Source organism: Myotis davidii, unplaced genomic scaffold (assembly GCF_000327345.1).
Source record: "Myotis davidii unplaced genomic scaffold, ASM32734v1 scaffold875, whole genome shotgun sequence".
Taxonomy (NCBI): Eukaryota; Metazoa; Chordata; class Mammalia; order Chiroptera; family Vespertilionidae; genus Myotis; species Myotis davidii.
This window is the reverse complement of record NW_006286244.1, coordinates 864,572-885,908: the sequence shown is the minus strand read 5'-3', so window position 1 is coordinate 885,908 and position 21,337 is coordinate 864,572. Positions and strand designations below refer to the sequence as shown.

General features: G+C 46.2%; 1 protein-coding gene across 1 annotated transcript in view; it reads right to left on the bottom strand.

The window, feature by feature from the left end:
* Nucleotides 1–21,192, bottom strand: part of RGS7 (regulator of G-protein signaling 7) — a 121,445-nt gene extending 100,253 nt beyond the window's left edge. Inside the window, 1 exon segment of the mRNA XM_015560010.1 lies at nucleotides 21,051–21,192. Coding sequence (XP_015415496.1) covers nucleotides 21,051–21,131 — 81 coding nt within the window. The 5' untranslated portion in view covers nucleotides 21,132–21,192.
* Between the last annotated feature and the right edge of the window lie 145 nt (nucleotides 21,193–21,337).

The window sequence follows — 21,337 nt, the reverse complement described above, 5'->3', positions numbered from 1 at the left end:
TGTGCAGTGGGCAGCTGATCGATGTTTCTCTCTCAATCGATGTTTCTAACTCTCTATCCCTCTCCCTTCCTCTCTGTAAAAAAGCAATAAAATATATATTTAAAAAAAGAAAAAAGAAAAACTTATTCAATTCACTGACCTATTAGTAACGCCACCCGGAGGAAGATTCTAATCTAATGGGAATTCGGTGCAACCAACCGCCAAGGGAGATGAATACACACACACACACACACACACACACACACGTGCACACGGTACAAAAAGAAGCGTCCACTGGTCCGGAGTGCATCAGTTATCCTGGTCCGTCCTACGAGCCACAGCAGACAAGAGGCTTTCAATAGATTCCTATTAACTCACCCAAAGGTCGCCGCGGATGCTAAGAGAGCTTCCGTTATTCATTCAAACCAACCAACAGGCACAGGTGTCCTTTAGGAAATGAAAATTAAGGACGGAGAAGAAGAGAGGACAGGCCAGCCATCACCCGTTGTATGGCAAGCCTTCTGCGGGGCCCCGTCCATGACCGCCATCAAGACGTGAACGTCTCTGCACTGGAATAGAAATTCCACCCACGTGGGATCCTCGCTTGTGTTGTGTCTGTGCTGTGTCTCCCAGGACCCGCACTGTCTGCCTCCCTTCAATGGCCAGTCAATATTTCTGAATGAATTACTGGTGAATGGGATCCTTCCAAGATCCAAAGCTCCCCCCAGGTGTCCTTGGTGAACGTCATGGGTTCCCTGGGCCTCAGGGTACAGACAGAGGAAGCAACGGGGAGATGTGGTCCGCTCCCCACCTCATTCCAACAACTGAGTTCACTGTGGGGGTGCTAGGCTCCACGGGTGCGTGTGTGGGGGCACATCCTGACCTGGGGGACCTGAGGAGCAAGTGAGCGCACAGTGAACTGGATTCTCTTTCAAGGGCCCCTTCGGACAGCGATGCCACCAGACACAGTGCTGCTGCAGTTGCCAGGGAGATGAGAGGAAGGGGTGAGGAGGCACCGAGCGCTCTCTCCAGCCTGCAGCCCAGGGTGGAGTGACCGGAAGGGAGAAACAAGGCCAGCCCGGTCGCCCGGTCAAACCCCGTCTAGTCCATGGAGGAGAAAAGTAGCTGTTATCCCATTGGTATTTAAAATAGAAACCCCTCCTACCTCCCCCCCCCCAAATATATATATATATATATATATCAGCTTCCAACTCAGCTATAGTCTAATGCTTCCGTTTTGTTTAACTTGTTCACTGCTAAGGAATATGGGGGAAAAACAAGCAACCTGGTGTTTTTGCACTAAGGTGTGTAGGGCGCCTGGATGAAGTAGACATCCGCCCTAGGACAGAGCGAGTTGTCTTACATCAGCTGGTCTACTTCCTGAGAGACCCAGGAAGGACTGTGCTCACCTAGTAAGTACATCCGAGGGCGTGGGCTACGTAGCTAAGTAATCTTTAAGATTCCTGCCACTTTCCTAGCTGGTTAGGCTCAGTGGACAGAGCGTCGGCCTGCGGTCCCGGGTTTGATTCCGGTCAAGGCCACAGGCCCAGGTAGTGGGCTTGATCTCCACTGTGGGGCATGCAGGAGGCAGCCGATCCATGATTCTCTCTCATGGTTGATGTTTCTATCTCTCTCTCTCTCCCTCTCCCTTCCTCTCTGAAATCAATAAAAATATATTTTTTTTTAAAAAAAGAGAAGATTCCTTTTCTTGGGCCAAACCCTGAATCCAACCCTGGACCCTGAGAACCCACCACACTAAGGACCACACTCCCAGCCACCAGGACTCCGGTGATGGGTTTGGGGTGGGGGAGAAGACCATCAGGGGCTCTCCACAGAATGAAGTATGCGCCCTCTATAAAATATCATGGAGCAAACACCTCCATACTCAGAATGGGGGCTGGCACATTTTGGAAATATTATTTCTAGTAATTTGGCTGTAATTATGCACAGAATCTGCGGATTATTGTGCAGCTTGTGACTCATTCCTCTGAAAGACAGTGTGCCTTACAATGGGTTGACTTGAAAGGTGAGAAAGAGGGAAAACGTGGGTGGTAACCCATTACAGGCATTACTACCACAATTACAGAGGATGAGACTCAAATGGAGCTGTACTCTTTTTTTTTAATCCTCACCTGAGAATATTTTTCCATTGATTTTTAGAGAGAGAGTGGAAGAGAGAGGAAAGGAAAGAAATATCGATGTGAGAGAAGCACATCGATGGATTGCCTCCTGCACCTGCCCCAACCTGGCTAGGGCCACTTTTTAAAAAAATATTCTTTTTATTGATTTCAGAGAGGAAGGGAGAGGGAGAGAAAGAGAGAGAAACCTCAACAATGAGAGAGAATCATGGATCGGCTGCCTCCTGCACGCCCCCTAATGGGGATGGAGCCTGCAACCCGGGCCTGTGCCCTGACCGGGAATCGAACCGTGACCTCCTGGTTCATAGATCAATGCTCAGCCCCTGAGCCACAGCAGCCGGGCTCACTTTTAAGTATAAAATACGACTTGGATGGAATATATTGGGTGGATGGCCTCCAAGAGCTCTCCACCTTAGAGTCAGATCTGATAGCATTTTAAAGTATTCTTAGATGCATGAGGCACTTGCCAACATTTAAGTGCTTCCATATGAAGACCTGCAGGATTGGACTGCTGTTTTAAAAACAGAAAAAGCCAAAATCTGTGTTATTTTTAAATCGTGATAAAGCAGTAAGTGTTTGGCTATTCAGTGAGCTGCCTAAAAGGCTGCATGGGCTCAACCCTTTAAAAATACATGGTATTTGACTTTCTAACACCAAAGTGAAAAGAGATGATCAGACGAAGGGCAATGAGGCGTACATGACTCCAGTAAGACATCGGGCTCATTAGCGATTCTTTTTTTCTCCAAGTGATTCCTCAGATTGTTAAAAAATGATGCAGTGAAACGCCAAAGCTGCCACAGGAAATCCATGCAGATAGGACAGCGCCCACAGACACCTCCCATCTTCTAGAGATTGGCGTCTGAGTCCCCCTGCCAACTTGAACGTCATTGACCGAGAATATTTAATATGAGAAACCCAGGAGGTTTTCCATAAATGTTAACTTCCTCCTCCATTTCTAGAAGAAATGCCATTTAATGATGATTTATTGTCATATTCTTTAATTTTCTTCATCTTCTGCATTCATCGAATGTAGACATGAAATACATTAAAAAATACAAGAACACATGAAAATATCATTGGTATCAGTTAAATGTTGATTTTTTTTTTAGATCTATAAGAAAATACACCAAAATAGGAATGTCACTGGTGTGTCTAAATGCAGGGATTATAAATACTGTTTTATTTTATTTTTTCTATGTTGTCCACGTTTCCATTAAGGTCACGTATCACTGTTGGGTTGGAGAAAGACAAGTATTATTTTTAATTAGGATAAATGAAAAGAAAGAGATCCCAGCTAGCATGGGTCAGTGGTTGAGCATCGACCTATAAACCAGGAGGTCACAGTTCGATTCCCCGTCAGGGCACATGCCCGGGTTCTGGGCTCGGTCCCCGCTGGGGAATGTGCAGGAGGCAGCCGATCCATGATTCTCTCTCATCATTAATGTTTCTCTCTCTCTCCCTCTCCTTTCCTCTCTAAAATGAATAAAAATATATTTGAAAAATTTATCCAGAAGACTCAAGGATTATTTCATTTCTCCACATATCACACCTATCCACTATCATTATTTGATAGTTTTAGATGTTGAAAGATATTGGTTGACTCTGTTCACCCTATAACTGATATCAGAAGTTGTCTGAGTGAATATAGATAGCACTTCATCTGCCACTTGTTTATTTTCCATATAAAAAAGATAATGAAAAAAATTCCGATGCTTGAATATCCTACTTGAATAAATTCAAGTTAAACAGTTTGCTATTATCTGCCACTCTGAATTTAATTCTCAGCTGCATGCATTGCCCTTTATGGGTGAACTGAGCCATGATGCTAAGCAACCCCTCAGACATTCTTTAAGATCCGACCACAGAAAATGTTAAGGTCCTTATGGCATCAAATGGTAATGCCGACACGATTACTATTCAAGACGCTAGGCCACTACATGATAGAGTAGCTAAATATCAGTGCCATATGCTCATATTGTCAATGGTTTTCCTTTTCTCGGGCAAAAAATATTCTATAAAATGTGAGATAAAGATATTATAACTCATGAATTCCCACCGGAGGAACAAATACAAATAGAATCACAATTCGTGCGCAGACCTTCAATTGTTATGCTACGGGTCTCAGAGTACTCTGAAAAGTAGAAATCAATTTGGCAGGGCTGAGAGAGAAAATAATTACTGAATTCATCTGACAGCAAGAACAAGATGTAAATCTTATCGAAGCAGCAAACGAAAGCCACAGCATTTTTTGTTAATGTAGTCATTTAAATACCGGATTTATTCTCATGCAGCGCAACCCTCAAACTACTCCGATATTTTATTTGGAAATAAAAAGAAGTTTAAGAACCAAAGCATCTGATTATGTGATAAAATGTCTTGATAATTTGTTTCTGTGGTTATATTAAGTGCCAGTGAATACACCAGGTTTTGGCTAATGCACAATATTCTATATAATAAAAGGGTAATATGCAAATTGTCCACTCGACTGAAAGTTCGACCAAAGTTTGACCAGGGGGCGGGGCTGGCCCACCAACTGCCCCTGGCCCCTCCCCCTGGTTGGCCACAGCCCTGCCCCCAATGACCCCCCCACCTTGGGGTGTCCATGCATTCATGCACGGGCCTCTAGTTTTAGATACCAACGGGTGTTATGATAATTTCTTTCTCTCCACCAGCCATGCATTTGCAAAATACACCTTTCTCCTGTGAACCGGAGAGGTACCTGTCAGACCCTGTGTCCCCCACCCACCTTGCCGAACAGGCCAGCCTGGGGGATCAGGTCTAAAACCACAATCTTCTCCTTCCCCTTCGGTCCCGTGATAAGAATAAAAACTGGGCCCTCACTCAGGGCAGCCAAGGCGCTCATTAGGCAGTGACAAACCTCTGCCCAAGCACTGAAAGATAAACTAGGTCATCAGATTCCAATCTCAAAAATTTGGAATTAGACCAGCAGGAGAGAGGCAGTGCCCTTTAAGGTTCTGAGGAAGTACAAAAAGGTGAAGTACAAGGTGAAGACAATTTTAAAAAAAAGCAAATGAAAATGCCCAAGACAAGTATTAGTAGATGCTACTTTATGGAGCTGGCCGAGGTCCTGAAACCCTGAACGAAGGATTCCTGAAACAGAACCCAAACTCCAGAACATCATAATCTGCCCAGATCCTGTGGGCAGACCCCAGAAGTTCATAATAACGTCACTTAAACTGCTCTCGACAGGCCCCTGCAGCAAGGAGGCAGCGGAAAACAAGAGCCCGCTGGCAAAGGGATCTTTCTCCTTTGCGGTCACTGCCAACCTTCCTACAGAGACCACCGGGCAGGCTCCACAGCATCCCGCACAGATCCTGGGTTTGCTACTCGTGCGTGCGCGTGTCCCTTGTGTTGTAGGACGACATCCCGCTCACAGGTGACAATCGCTTTACCTCCCTTGAATTAGCAAAAGCATTGAGAGAGGGGGAAAGATACAGAATATATATGCCAATCATACAGAAAAATGTCCTAGTAAATTTTCTCCTCTCTCCAGGCCAAATAGGATGATTTGGAAAAGCCATTACTTTTTTTTATGGATTTGAGAGACGGTGGAAGAGAAGAGAAAGATATAAATATAGATAAATGATAGATAGATAGATAGATAGATAGATAGGAACATCAATCTATTGTTCCACTTATTTATGCATTCACTGTTTGACTCTGGCATGTGCCCTGATAAAACAAAGAAATCCCTTTGCCACCTCACCCAGCCAAGGGCAATTAGCTACCTCGGAAAAGCCACAACACCGTTCAAAGCCCTGGCAACCTCAGTTTCCCCTTAAGATCTGCACCCAGACAGAGGTGCCTCCTGGAGCCTCAGCTTCGGTCTCGCTGCTGCTTGGAAAAGACTGCCGGGGAGAAGGAATCCCTCAGCGGTGTGAGTCCATCAACCGAGAGAGGAGCAAAGAAGCACCTCTTTTCATATGCCTTCCTCTTGGGGCCCCCGGGAAGGTTTCCACTTATTTATGCATTCACTGTTTGACTCTGCTTGGAAAAGACTGCGGGGGAGAAGGAATCCCTCGGTGGTGTGAGTCCATCAACTGAGTGAGAAGCAAAGAAGCACCTCTTTCCGTGTGCCTTCCTCTTGGGGCCCCCGGAAAGGCTTGGATAAGGCAGAGCATGTCTCGGGGCGCATCTGGCTTCTTCCCCATTTGAACATCCGCTGATTAAATGTACGGAACCCTCCAGCTAGTCTCATCCTCTCTCCATTTCACTGTTACAGCCTTGCTCCACGTCTGCCCACAGCGGCTCTACCAAATTCTACATGTATTTATGGTTTATATTTCACCGTGTTATTTAAAATGGAAAAGCCACAACACCGTTCAAAGCCCTGGCAACCTCAGTTTCCCCTTAAGATCTGCACCCAGACAGAGGTGCCTCCTGGAGCCTCAGCTTCGGTCTCGCTGCTGCTTGGAAAAGACTGCCGGGGAGAAGGAATCCCTCAGCGGTGTGAGTCCATCAACCGAGAGAGGAGCAAAGAAGCACCTCTTTTCATATGCCTTCCTCTTGGGGCCCCCGGGAAGGTTTGGATAAGGCAGAGCATGTCTCGGGGCGCATCTGGCTTCTTCCCCATTTGAACATCTGTTGATTAAATGTACGGAACCCTCCAGCTAGTCTCATCCTCTCTCCGTTTCACTGTTACAGCCTTGCTCCACGTCTGCCCACAGCGGCTCTACCAAATTCTACATGTATTTATGGTTTATATTTCACCGTGTTATTTAAAATACGCATTTGAAGTTTATTGAAACTATTCATGTCATGGGTTTTTTTTTAAATATATTTTTATTAATTTCAGAGAGGAAGGGTGAGGGAGAGAAAGGTAGAAACATCCATGATGAGAGAGAATCATGGATCGGCTGCCTCCTGCACACTCCATACTGGGGATGGAGCCCGCAACCCGGGCATGTGCCCTGACCGGGAATCGAACCGTGACCTCCTGGTTCATAGGTCGACACTCAACCACTGAGCCACACCAGCTGGGCTCATGTTTTATTTATTTCTTAAATATACGGCCCATTACAGAGATGCATTACATTTTAATAATTAGGAATTCCCAGGGAAGCAAAAAAATAACAGTAGAAAAAGTGGCATCGAGCCATAGGTACGGGTAGGTCCTTGTAATACGTGCCAGGCCACCCTTTACCATCTAAGGCCGGCCACAGATATGACCCCTGGACGCCCCAGGCTCAGAGGGGAAATACAACAGCCTGTGGGACATACGAGTCATGAATAAACTGTGTGAGGATCAATCTTCTCGGTATTTATACAAATATAAAACATTTGTATTATAAGGATGAAGGAGGTGAACAAAACAGGCTGAAGAGGAAAAACATTTTTGCTGTTGAAATTCCGCCTTCAATAATGCGGAACGGGCCAGAGGAAAATGCTACAGCATCCCTGTTCACCATGAAACCACGTGGATGGACGCCAACTGTGACATGGGTCCCATTACATTAGTCAACATGGTCATGACGGGACTCGCGGGATCACAGACCAGATCCCCACAAAACGCTTCTCTGAGAAGCTGCGTCCTTCAGGGGTAAAACGTGACAAGAACACGAAAGCGACAGTGCCACGATGGGAAGCAGAAAAGGCCACGGACTCCTGAGCAAAAGTCAGACGTCGTCCCAAATAAATTTGCTCCGATGTGTTTAGGCTCCAAGCCTACAGGCTGACAGGTATTTTGAGAGCTGCTATGATTGAAATCGCTACAGGGAAAATAACTCTGAATCCGGGACCTGAATGTCTTTCAGATCCTCTTCCCACAAGTAATTACTTCCATCATTTCAGGTTTTTTGACGGAAGAGGCTTCTTAAGGTGTAATTATCACATTATAGCGCCGGCGGTAACGCTAAAGTGACCACGTTTTTCAAAGCAGAAATAAGGACATATGGCTGGGAAAATCCTGTCTGCATTTGGAGACGTGTTTGTGTAATAGACTGCAAGCCGTATGTGTGTTAAATTCCATACTGCACTGAATGGCTCCTTTGATGAAAATGTTTATGACGTCAGGGCTGCCGCACTCCAAACATTTCAAGTTCGGTTTGGCTGAAGGTGGGTTCACTTACAGGCTGTTGAAAATAAATAAAGGAGCCCCCTACTTTTCCACAGCAACGTATTCATGTTAACATCTGATAGGCCGTGGGTCTCTGTGCTCAGAGTCGTGACTCTGCAACTTGCTAGCAACCCTGGTTTAATCACTCAGCATCTAGAACGTTTTACCTCCTCACATGCAAAAGGGAAGTACTGAACTGTGTGGCCCTCGCTGGTTTGGCTCAGTGGACAGAGTGTCAGCCCAAGGACTGAAGGGTCCCGGGTTCCGTTCCGGTCAAGGGCACATACATACCTTGGTTGGAGGTTCCCCGGCCCTGGTTGGGGTGCGAGCAGAAGGCAACCAATCAATGTGTCTCTCTCACATCGATGTTTCTCTCTGTCTCTCTCTCTCCCCTTCACTCTCTCTAAAAATCAACGGAAACATAATCCCCGAGTGAGGATTAACAACAACAAAATTATTACTCCTCTCTTTAGTCTCACTATGACTTATCCACTTTTACATACACTAAGACTGAGTTTTAGTTTTTTTTTGTTGTTTTTTTTTTAAGACTGAGTTTTAGATCTGGCCGTCCTTTTTGCTGTTTTATTCCTGCATTTACTTATTACTTTTGATTAATCCATCGTCTTTCTAACACAGCCGTTCTCAACCTGTGGGTCGCGACCCCTTTGGGGGTCGAATGACCCTTTCACAGGGGTCGCCTAAGACCATCGGAAAACACATAGATAATGACATACTGTTTTTGTGATTCATCACTATGCTTTCATGATGTTCAATGTGTAACGATGACATTGGGGGTCACCACAACATGAGGAACTGTATGAAAGGGTCGCGGCATCAGGAAGGTTGAGAACCGCTGCTCTAACAGGAGAAATATAAACAAACAGCCACTCATTGGGGGGTTGGACCAGCGAGCGATGCTTCACAGAGGAACAGAATGAGCCGTACAGCTTGGAGTCAGGGAGTCAAAGTGCCTCTCCATTCATTCACACGGCACAGAGATGGATGGGAACGCCCAGAGGATAAATGATGAGCATCGCGGAGAAGCATCAATAAAACGCAGGGGAGTTTGGTGGGAAGAGGAGGGATTTCCTGGGCCCGGGAAGGTTAACGCTGTCGTGGACGGAGAGTACGATCTAGTGTCGGAAACTGTTCTTGAGAGACTTTCTCGCTGATCTTCTCTCCCACCCACTGCACCCTCAGCCTCCACTCCAGTCCCTACATTTCTGTGGGATTGACTTTTCAACATCTGTAAGAGTACCGTGCAGTTTTATTCGTTTTTTTAAATATATTTTTATTGATTTCAGAGAGGAAGGGAGAGGGAGAGAGATAGAAACATCCGTGATGAGAGAGAATCACGGATCGGCTGCCTCCTGCACGCCCCCAGTGGGGATCGAGCCCGCAACCTGGGCCTGTGTCCTGACCGGGAATTGAACCCGGGACCCTTTAGCTCACAGGCCGAAGCTCTATCCACTGAGCCACACCAGCTAGGGCCCATGCAGTTTTAAAAAGTAATAATATGATGGGTAGTAAAGGAAATTGCAAGCACAGGACTGGAGTTAAGTGAAGCATCACCCTGTCAGCGTTTCCAGGGAGGGCTGACAGGTAGGAAAATGAGTCTGTCATGTGAGACAGAGAGAAATGAAACAGACACATTAATCCCGGGAAGAGAAGGCGGGAAAGCGAGGACTGAGGTGTTTGCCTCGGTGAAGTGTTCGTCCCTGAAAGCAGTGGTTCTCAACCTTCTGGCCCTTTCAATACAGTTCCTCACGTTGTGACCCAACCATACAATTATTCTCGTGGTGACTTCATCACTGTCATGTGGCTACTGTGATGAATCGTCATGTAAATATCTGATAGGCAGGATGGTCTGAGGTGACCCCTGTGAAAGGGTCGTTCGACCGCCAAAGGGGTCGCGACCCACAGGTTGAGAACCCCCGCCTAAAAGTCTTTAGACATAGGCCGTGGAAACCCAGGAATATGAATCCGCACCGCGGGAAAGAGCCCCGGAAAACTAGATCCTACATCGATGTAAGAACGAACTTATTGTGCTCTGAGCGTCTGACCGTGACCTCCTCCTGAGGACGGGAACTCCCGAGGGAGGTCAGACAGAGGGGAGACCGGTCCGGCTCTAGCTGGGGAGGGAGACGCGAACTGGCCGTTCTCACAGCCCCTTCCCTCTTCACACCCAGCTCGGGAAGGATCTGAAACAATAACGCATCTCCTGGGTCCTCGTCCATAATCCTGACAACGTCTGAGACTGAGGGTTCTCATCTGCCCCCCACAACAAGGATCAGAACCCCCATAGGATAACTGAGGGCTAAAATGAAGAATATTCATAAAGGCACTTTGTACATTTGCAAACACTGCTTAAATGTTAGACGATGGCAAACCTTTTACTATGCCTAATAGTCATGAATCTCGATAATTTAACAACTGTATTGAGTCCATAAATCTCGATAATTTAACAATTATCTAAAGGTATGCACTGTATTTTTTAAAATGTATTTTTATTGACTTCAGAAAGGAAGGGAGAGGGAGAGAGAGAAATATCAAGGATGAGAATCATTGACTGGCTGCCTCTTGCACGCCCCACACTGGGGATGGAGCCCGCAACCCGGGCCTGTGCCCTGACTGGGAATCGAACCCTGACCTCCTGGTTCATAGGTCGACGCTCACCCACTGAGCCACACCAGCCAGGTTCCATACTGCAGTTTTTTAAAAAGCAGGATAAGAAAGCCCATGAATTTTCAGTTTTCTTTGAATGCAATGGCCATTCTATTTCTTTTGTAAAAGAGGAAATGACAATAAAAAGGAAGATGTCTTGGCAAAAGGCCCTACCAGTAGTTCTAAAGTCATTTCAAGAATCATCAGCTGAGTTCCTCAATGCTTCTGTAATATACGCAAACACCAAAGAAAGCAAACACTTTTTCCACAAGCATTATTAAATTATGACATATTAGGAGTCATTAACAATCAGCAGGCAGGGTGCTGGGTTCTGCCGGTCTGGTGATCCAAACAATCAAAAAGCATATCCATGGGGCAATTAATTTTCAGCACATTGATTATTCCAACCTCCAAACTACTAAGTAGGGCTAAACCAAATGAAATTAAAGAGCACAGCAAGCAACTAACGGCACTTGGAAAGGACAGTCTCCGAATCTGAAAGATGAATAACATCTCTCAGGTTACTGAGCAAGAGGGAAAACTTATTCCAGCACCCAGATCATATTTTTTAACATATTTTTATTGATTTCAGAGAGGAAGGGAGAGGGAGAAGGAGAGAAAAACATCAATGATGAGAGAGAATCATTGATCAGATGCCTCTTGCATGCCCCACTCTGGGGACGGAGCCTGCAACCCAGGCATGGAACCGTGACCTTCTGGTTCATAGGTTGATGCTCAACCATTGAGCCACACCAGCCGGGTCCAGGTCATATCTTAAAAACTTAGCTCTGCTTGGAAGTCAGCTTTCCGTCAACTGTACTGCCTCCTACGGGTATAAACACAGGCACGTTTCACATTGAGAAATTAAGCCTGAGACCGAGTATCCAAGCCAACCAGCTAGTCCTGATGAGCAAAGTCAGAACTATGCTCCTGCATTTGGAGCAAATATGATTGGTAACAACTCAACAAGTTACCCGGTAAAGTGCAAACCTGCCATTTTTGTATTGGTTTGCAGAACTACTTAATAATAAAACATTAGTCAACAAAAGTATTGTCTGTTGTTCCCTCTTGCCGAGCCGGTGTGGCTCAGTGGTTGAGTGTCGACCTATGAACCAGGAGGTTTGGTTCAATTCCCGGTCAGGGCACAGGCCCGGGTTGCGGGCTCCATCCCCAGTGTGGGGCGTGCAGGAGGCAGCCGATCCGTGATTCTTTCTCATCATGGATGTGTCTATCTCTCTCTCCCTCTCCCTTCCTCTCTGAAATCCATTTACACACACACACACACACACACACACACACACTTAAAATATGTATATTTATAGGTTCCTCCTTGGTAAAAGTATATCACTCTGCTGAATAATGCTGATAATGGAGGAGCCCATGGAGGAGTAGGGTGTAGATGAGGAATCTCTGTACCTTCCTCTCAATTTCGTTGTAAACCTAAAACTGCTCTAAAAAGTGAAATCTTGAAAAAAGAATAAGAAAGAAGTTGATTTTCTCTAACATAAAACTCGATGCAGCGAGACCGGGTCGGAAGGCTGACCCGCAATCATCGGGGACCCAGGCCCAGTCCCTCTTGTGGCTCCGCAATCCAGCTTCCCCCTCCTGGCCCCGATGACCACGTCCCCGGAAGCAGGAGTGAGAAAAGGAGAAGAGGAACGTATAACCCCCCTTTTCAAAGGGCACTTCCCACACACGAGCCGCACCTCTTCTGTTCCCATCTCTTTGTCCAGAATGGACCACATGGGCGGGCCTGGGAGCCTGGGAAAGGCCATCTTCATTCCAGCGGCCGTGTGCCCGGGTGAAAATGCAGAATGCGATTATCACAGAAGAGGAGGAAAAGGAAGATGGAGGAGGGGGACGTCTACGGGGCTCACAAAGTGACAGTGAGCGCTGAGTCACACCAATCCAGATGGGCACAAGTGAGTGAGGTAGTTCCTAATGAACTTCCAGCGTAAGAGCAGCACACGAGTTTCCAGGCGGTAACACAATGCTAGCTAATGAGGAGAGCTGGGATCCATTCCCAACAGATAAACCGCTTCTGATTGAAGCCATTAAAACTCCCATCCCAAAGGACCCACGCCAATCATTGCACAAAACCAAGATTTCAGAGGAAAGGAGGGATTCGTTGGAAATTTATCTTTCTACCCTGATCTAAGTGAATAGGAACGTTTCTGGGTTATATTCAAATAAATCTCTTTTTTTTTTAACCTTCAGCATACAGCGAACACTCTTATCTTCATGAATATTGTCCAAACTCCAGCACATTGGGGACAAAAGGGTGAGGGAACAAATTAAAGGTCAAAGACGGACAATGAATGTTCTCATCTTGAGAGTCTGGGATATTTTTTGAAGCATTTACAAGATTCTTTAAAAGATGTAGGGCTGCCTGCCCCACCCCAATACCTCCAAAAGCAGTTATTTCATAAAAATAAAACTGCATGTATTTCTCCATGTGCTACTATTTTATGAATAATAGCTTCGTTGCTGCCCTATATACACACTAAGAATTTATATCCTAAATGACATATATTTTCTGATATTTGCTTCCAAAGAATTACTGGGGAGAGCAGAAGTGAGGAAGTACAAGTGAAACAATATTTATCCACGGTTTGTAAGTGTTGACATTATGTGATGGGTACATGAGGTCCTTTGTATTATTTTCTTGACTCTGGTATTTGTTTGAACTGTGCCATAATTACACATGTTTAAGGACTACTGATTGTACATTACCACGTGAAACAGTTTTAAACAAAATCACGGAGAACCAACAGATTCTAACGTTTCTGTAAGAAAAAGAACATGTTTAAAGGAAGTGCTCCTCAGATGTTGTCACTTCCATTTATGGAGAAATCCAGTTCTTTTTTCCAGATTTTTATTCATAACTCGAGGCCCGGTGCATGAATTCGTGCACCGGTGGTGTCACTCAGCCTGGCCTGCGCCCTCTCGCAATCCGGGACCCCTCGGGGGGTGTCGGACTGCCGGTTCATTCACTCTCTTGTACATTTATGCAGTCACTACTCAGGGACACCTACTATGTGCCACTTTTCTAGGTGCTGGGAACACAGCAGTGAAAGACAGGTGCCTTCTCCCCTTCACAGAGTTCACCAACTCTGCCACCTCTTGAACAAGTTTGGGCATGAGTCCGCTGGCATGAGTCACGGATTTCAGCTTTCTCGTTATAAAGCTAGGATACTAATGACCAACATGCAACATTATTTTAAGGAAGACATGCCCCATACGCCCAGGACCTGACACAAGGTTAGCGCTCAACAAACGGCAACGATTCCAACGAACAATAATCCAAACGTCAACACACAAAATACTATGTATACAAGTTAGAGCAAGCGACAAGAGGCATTCATTTCCAGAGGAAGTGACTGTAGGAAACTTCAGCCAGAGAAAATATTAGGAATAATGTGTTCTGCGTTCCTCTTCATCTCTCCAATTCCTGGAACCAAAGGCTTCATGTCGTTTACATAATATCCAAGAAGAAACTGTGACAGACTTGAAAGATCTATAAGATAACATCTCAACAGGCTTATTAAAAAGCAGCAGCCAGCTCTACAGGACTAAATAATACAAGACAGAACACTGTAAGTGTCATAAAAACGTGTTACCAAAGCCTCCTGCGGAATCTGCTTTCTCCACCACCAGGGAGGCTCCCTTAATGGCGGCTAAGCTGTTCACCTTTTTCTCTTTATTCAATTATCTTCAACATATGGGTCCCCCAGGCACACACAAGGTGTTTAACAATAACAGGAAAATAATCATAATGATTAGACCATGTGTCAATATTAGTAATTATTAGTCGTAGGCATTCACTGAGGCTCTAATATGCATTAGGTTCTACACAGGAAACTTTGCCGAGGCTATCTCATTTAATCATCAAACAGCTGTAGGAAGGAAACGTTTTTATGTCCCATCGCTTTTTAAAATATATTCTTACTGATGTCAGAGAGAAAAGAGAGGGAGAGAGAGAATCGCGGATCGGCTGGCTCCTACACACCCGCTACTGGGGATCGAGTCTGAAACCCGGGCATGTGCCCTGACCGGGAATCGAACCGTGACCTCCTGGTTCATATATCAACACTCCACCACGGAGCCACGCCGGCCAGGCTATTTTCCATCATGTTATAGGCAGGGAGTCTGAAGTGAAAGAAATGAGGTGCTAACCCGCAGCCACACAGCCAAATAGCAGCAGAAGCAAGGTTTGAAACCAAGATGCCCACGGCAATGCCCACACTCTGCCGTTGCAGCATACTGAGTCCTTAAAAAAAAACTTGTACTTGATGATAATCACCAGAAAAGACCTAAACTAAGAAGGCTCCTCAACCGATTCATACATACATACATATACATACACACTAGAGGCCTGGAGCATGAATTCGTGCACAGGTAGGGTCCGGCCGGCCTGCCCCGATGGGGGCTGATTGGGCCAGGCCAGCGGGGTTGGGGGAGGGAAAGTGGGAGGTTGGCCAGCCGTCCCCGCCCCCAACTGGGATGGGGACCATTCGGGGGCCAGGCTGGCCAGGGGGAGGGGCCGCGGGAGGTTGGGGGGGCCCAATAGGGGCCCCGATCAGACCAGTTGGCCGTCGCAGTGTGCGTCATAGCAACTGGATGTTCTGGTTGTTATGGTCACTTGGCTTTTATATATATAGATTTTTTATTGATTTCAGAGGGGAAGGGAGAGAGAAATAGAAATATCAATGATGAGAGAGAATCATTGATCGGTTGCCTCCTGCACGTCCCCTTCTGGGGGGGATTGAGCCCACAACCTGGGCATGTGCCCTTGGCCAGAATCAAACCTGGGACCCTTTCATCTGCAGGCCGACACTCTATCCACTGAGCCAAACCAGCGAGGGCCTCCACCGACTCTTAAGAACCCAGCCAACACTGCAAAGCTGCCATTGCCCCAGACATTTTTTGCAGAAAACAAGGATAACAGCACATCTTTCATATTATGGAAAGAAAGGAGTCACCAGCCAAGAATAATCTATCCAGAAAAGTTACCCTTTCGCTATGGAGAAATAGAGGCTTCTAGATGGGCCCCGTGGCCACACCTGTCCAGCCTGGGCCAGGGGGCAATTTTAATGGAGCAAGATTCAAGTTCATGGTTGTCTGTTAGAGTTCCAATGCCCTGAGCCCCTTGTTAATTGAGTAGGAAACAAGACAAGGGGAATTTGAAGGAGAATAAGCTAAATATTTATACTGCCTTGGCTGAAAGGCAGAAAGAAGCAGGATTTTTTCCCCTAAAGATCTGGCTACCCACGTTATCACTTACAATTATCTTATAATTAGATTGATATTTTGCAACACAGAAATCTGTAACCCTGACATTTAAACGCCTGCTCTTCGCTGGTGGGAAAGAGGGAGCAGAGACCAATTATTTGTGTCGCTTGTTTGGCGAAATCCTGTTTTCAAGGAGACTTAACATTTATTAAGACGCCAAACTGTCCAAATCTAAAATATTACCGTCTTCTCGGCAGCGGTCACATCCCATCACCCACGCCGCCTAAAAATACCGTTTCCCATCAGGCCGTGCAACCACAGGGGCTATTAGAAGGCAATGAAGTCCCGGGGGTAGCCTCTGTTTTGTTCGCCCGCACGTTCCTCCCGTCAATCAGATTCGGGAAGGTTGGAGGTGAAAACGAAGGCAATAAAATCCAGGCCGCCCATCCTCATCTTTCCCACAAATGGCACTGACAGCAGCAACTTGGGGAGGAAGCAGCTCAACCGTGGGAGACTCAAGTTCATGATCACCCCAAGTTCATCGTAAACGTATTACTCAGGACAGGTCTCTGTGTGCTTCTCGGTGGAAATCTCTTAGCTGATGCTCCTATTCTACCTTAAAACCCATGTCAGGCCAAAACCGGTTTGGCTCAGTGGATAGAGCGTCGGCCTGTGGACTGAAAGGTCCCAGGTTCGATTCCGGTCAAGGGCATGCACCTGGGTTGCGGGCACATCCTCAGTGGGAGATGTGCAGGAGGCAGCTGATCGATGTTTCTCTCTCATCGATGTTTCTAACTCTCTATCTCTCTCCCTTCCTCTCTGTGAAAAATCAATAAAATATATTTTAAAAAAAAACACGCATGTCAGTATGCGCGTCACCGAGGGACAAACAGGTCTACACTTGACTCAGACTCAGGTTTACAGTATTTACAGTAGACGACACCCCAGTCCAGAAAGGTGCTTTTTTTTGTTTGTTTGTTTGCAGTTTCCTTTTGATTTGATTTTCTTCCGTGCTGGTTTCCGGCGTACAGCCTAGTGGTTAGACAATCATATACTGTGCATAGTGTTCCCTTCGATATTTTCGGCACCCCAGCCGGCACAGAGGGTGCTTTTAAATAATCTGGTTCAGAGAAGGCACTCCATTTTAACATTCGTTCAAAAATGGTGAGACATTTCTCCTTCTGCCAGTGCCTGCCTCCCCTCCCAGGCCCTGACTTTAGAAACCTGAAGGCCAATAGCTCAGCCCACATCACTCAGCCACGTGGGCCCGCAGGTTCGGACCATGAGGTCAAGCTCACAGCCACAGCCTTTGGCTACAATTGTGCTGGACTTGCACGTGGCTTTGCCACGGGAGGATCGTGCCCTCTCATCAGTCCCAGGCTTGAACCTGTCCAAACGCGGTCGCCGCTCGCCGCAGCATAAATCAACAGATTTGGTAAGGCAAGCATTTTGTCCATATGGATTTTTTAAAAAATACCTTTGACATCCAATATGCTTCACACGCAGTGAAAAAGCTACCGGCAAACATCTGAGATGGAGCAGGTACCACCCTGACTGGGAGGTAGCATCACTGTGCCTGTACCCTTCACTCTGGCGGCTCTCGCTCCACCTGGGCGACCACAAGCTCCACCCACTGTCTTCCCTCACATCACCACGGAATTCTTCAAAAAACAAACAAAAAAACCCCCCTGGAATTCTCCTGCTATTGGGAGGAATTCCTACAATCCATATCATGATAATCCAAACAGAGAGAGACATCAGATGAACACAATAAATCCACACATCTGAGCTCTTTGCTGTGTATTCCACTTGGGTAACCACTCACTGTTTCCCTCACAAGGGTGTTTTTTTAAATAGATTTTTATTGCTCTCAGAGAGAAAGGGAGAGGGAGAGATAGAAACATCAATGATGAGAGAGAATCATGGATCGGCTGCCTCCTGCACGCCCCTAGTGGGGATCGAGCCTGCAACCCGGGCATGTGCCCTTGACCTGAACTGAACCTGGGACCCTGCAGTCCGCAGGCCGACACTCTATCCACTGAGCCACACCAGCCAGGGCACAAGGATGTCCTTAAGGATCACTCGCAGGCTACCAGGATAAAATGGACACAGCTTCTGCAGATCTGCAGGGTGTGGAAGTCAGCAGAATCCTGGCAGTGAACAAGAGGCGGCCTGGCAGGGCAGGGGGAGGCGTAGTTCAGAACCCACTCGCAAGGGCTCTGTGAATAGCCGGGCAGAGGTGGGAAACTGGCGAGAGTCGATAGAACAGCAAGTTCTCCCTGCGTCCTCTCAGCAGTTATTGAGCAATGTTCTGGGGGACCGAAGGTCTTTTCTAAAACTTTGATGGACTTCCTGATTCATAAGCATTTGTGACACAGGGCTTACTCTTTGGGAGCAGATGTACTCTCCGAATACATCTATTTGGCCTACGCCCCTCTCCAGATGAATATTGACAACTGCCTAACCTGAATACCCTTTAAAGTTAAAAATAAAATTTGATGATTCATAAAAAAAAAAAAGAAGAAAACGCGGCCTCTACTGAGAGGATATTCCATGCAAAGACCACAAGTGATAGAAAAGTCAGAGGCAACATGGTCCCAGGAAATCCATGATGCCATGTTGTATGTGCACACAGACCCAGACCATCGGACTTGGTAACTAGCAAATGGTAACCAAGGACACTGCGTTTCTTAATATAAATTATCTGGTGGTTATTTGTACCGAACTGGGTTGTTTTTTTCCCAATGATGGTTTATCAGGGAAATCTTTTCTAAAAATAAATTATACATGTCATGCAACCTAAGCAAAGAGCTAATAAGAGGAGGTCAACATGAGAAGCACAAGCAGTTCTAAACTTAACCAGCAAAAATAAGTAACACTTAAAAGGATGAGGCGTTGGATTTCTCGGTGAAGTCATTATAGCCTATTCATTTACAAGTAGCACTGAACACAATTGGGTGCTAGACAATTTATGCAGTACATTCAAAATTAGCAACCGGAAGCGCAGATACACGAAAGAATCCAGTAACTGTTTCTAAAACACCTAGTCTCCTTTTTCATGATAATTGACTAAATAAGACACATGGATTGATGTCCTATACAATTTATTTCGAATCAGGATAACTCAGTCGTCTGATCAATTCAACCCCAATCTGTTCTGTGAAACAGAAAAAATGTAGTCTGACCTAGCTAGCCACTGTAATTTCACACCCAAAAGTTCAACTCTCCACAAGACATGCACCTATAAGATAGAGGCATTAACGCTCATATCTTGCATAATACAAAATTCAGAATCACACCAAACAATAAAAGCCTTATAAATTATTTTAAAACACACAACTGCCCCCCACCCAAATAGTTCTTCTCAGAACCAACTCTGCATAGAATGAGCAAATATCCAGTGATTTCAATCAACATAGGAATACAATAGCAATCATTTAGGCTCAAGTGGATTCTTTTCTTGCTTTATCCATTTGGGATGCTTTAAGGCTAAACCAGGCAATTAATCTCTTCTTGTTTTCTATTATAATGCTCTGTCACAGACACATAAAACTGTCTTCACAGGTACACAACATAGCGCTGTCCTTGAGGCCCAGAGAAAAAAACCAGCTAGCATCAGGTCGACATGCCCATGCACTTTCCCAGTAAAGCAATAACAATATTCCCTCCACACATTCATCATCACCTCTGCCTGATCCTGGGCCCCACAGAAGGGAAGTTTGGATTTGTCCTGATCCTTTAACTCAGGGGTGGGGAATGTCCGGCCCGCGGGCCCTATAAGGCCCACGAAATCATCTGGCCTGGTCCTGCCAAGGCATTAGGGGTGAGTTAATGAAATGTCTGCCCGGACACAGCAGGCTAGTGTTTAAGTTGACCATTCCCTCTATGGTAATATTAGAAATATCCAAATGGCCCTGGGCAGAAAAAAAGGTCCCTTATCCCCTGCTCTAACGGAACCATCCATGGAAACTCGCCCTGCCTGTTCAAGGAACTCATGCTAATCAAAGTCCTTAAAAACGTTCCCAATTTCAAAGTGTGGTTTCCTTTCAGCCATTGCTAAGGTTAGCTAAAGAAATCTTGCCCAATACGCACTACAGAGCATACGCTAAAGAAAAAAATAATAATAATCCCCGCATAAAAGGCAATAGGAACAAGTAGTACAAAAGTTGCACAAAGAACACAGCTTCCTTAACTTTAGTAACAATACTGATGGGCACCAGAGTGAAGCTACCTGCGCAATCACTCCGAAGCGTGCCCAATATTCAAATATATCTTTGTTGGAGTGGCTCGGTATCTAGAAATGTGTGGCTGATAGCACCGTTGTCAAATGCAGAATGCTGTCAGATTGGTTTGTGGCAAAGACAAAACAAAACAAAAAAAAAACCCTCTATTATATAAAGATCTATTTATTGGGCATATGGCACGATAACATAAATACCCACAAGCAAAATTATAAAAATAACACCAGATAAAAAAAAAACAATTTAGGCTATGACAAATACCAGCAGAATTATTGTGTGGTTAGGAGGAAAACCATTAAACCGTCCGTACACTCGCAGCCACACTCCCTCTTGCCACAGGACAGCACAGCGGGCTTATTTTCATTTCTCACGGTGAGCTTTTATATTATTATAACCCAAATGCTTATAAGGACAGTAGAGGGAATGCTGCTAAACGTTATGAAGGGCGCTGCAAAATCATGTGCGTGACGCCCAGGACTACGGGGGACGCTCGCATTTTCCGCTATGGCTGAATACAGATCCCAGGCTGTGGAATCGCCCAGACGTGTGAGGACACAGCTGGCTGCATCTGCACCCCTGATGTGAGGACACCAGCTTGTCCTCCAGCGCAGGCGCTGGGGTTCAGGAAACCCACCCCGGGCCAGAAAGTTGGTCTTGACTTTCATCGCCGGGAAAATTCCCAGGAAGCCAGCTCTCCCCCTTTTTCCAAAACAGCCTTACCTTTCTGTACACCAGCATGTTGGGGGACTCGTCTGCCACCCCGTTGCTGGTCTGCCCGTAGTAGTTGTTCCCTTGGGCCATGTCACCCCCACACTGGGTCGGCTCTGGGGTGCAGGAGTCCGCCTGCAAGGGAAGGGTCAGGGGGACTTCAGTGCGCCCCGAAGGGCAGCGCTCCAGGCGGCGATGCTCGATGCGCCCTGGGCACCCACCGCACCCGCCCATCCACCTGGACGCGCTCACCTGCCGGGGCTCCAGGAGGGGGTGGCCCAGCCCCAGGGACAGTTTGT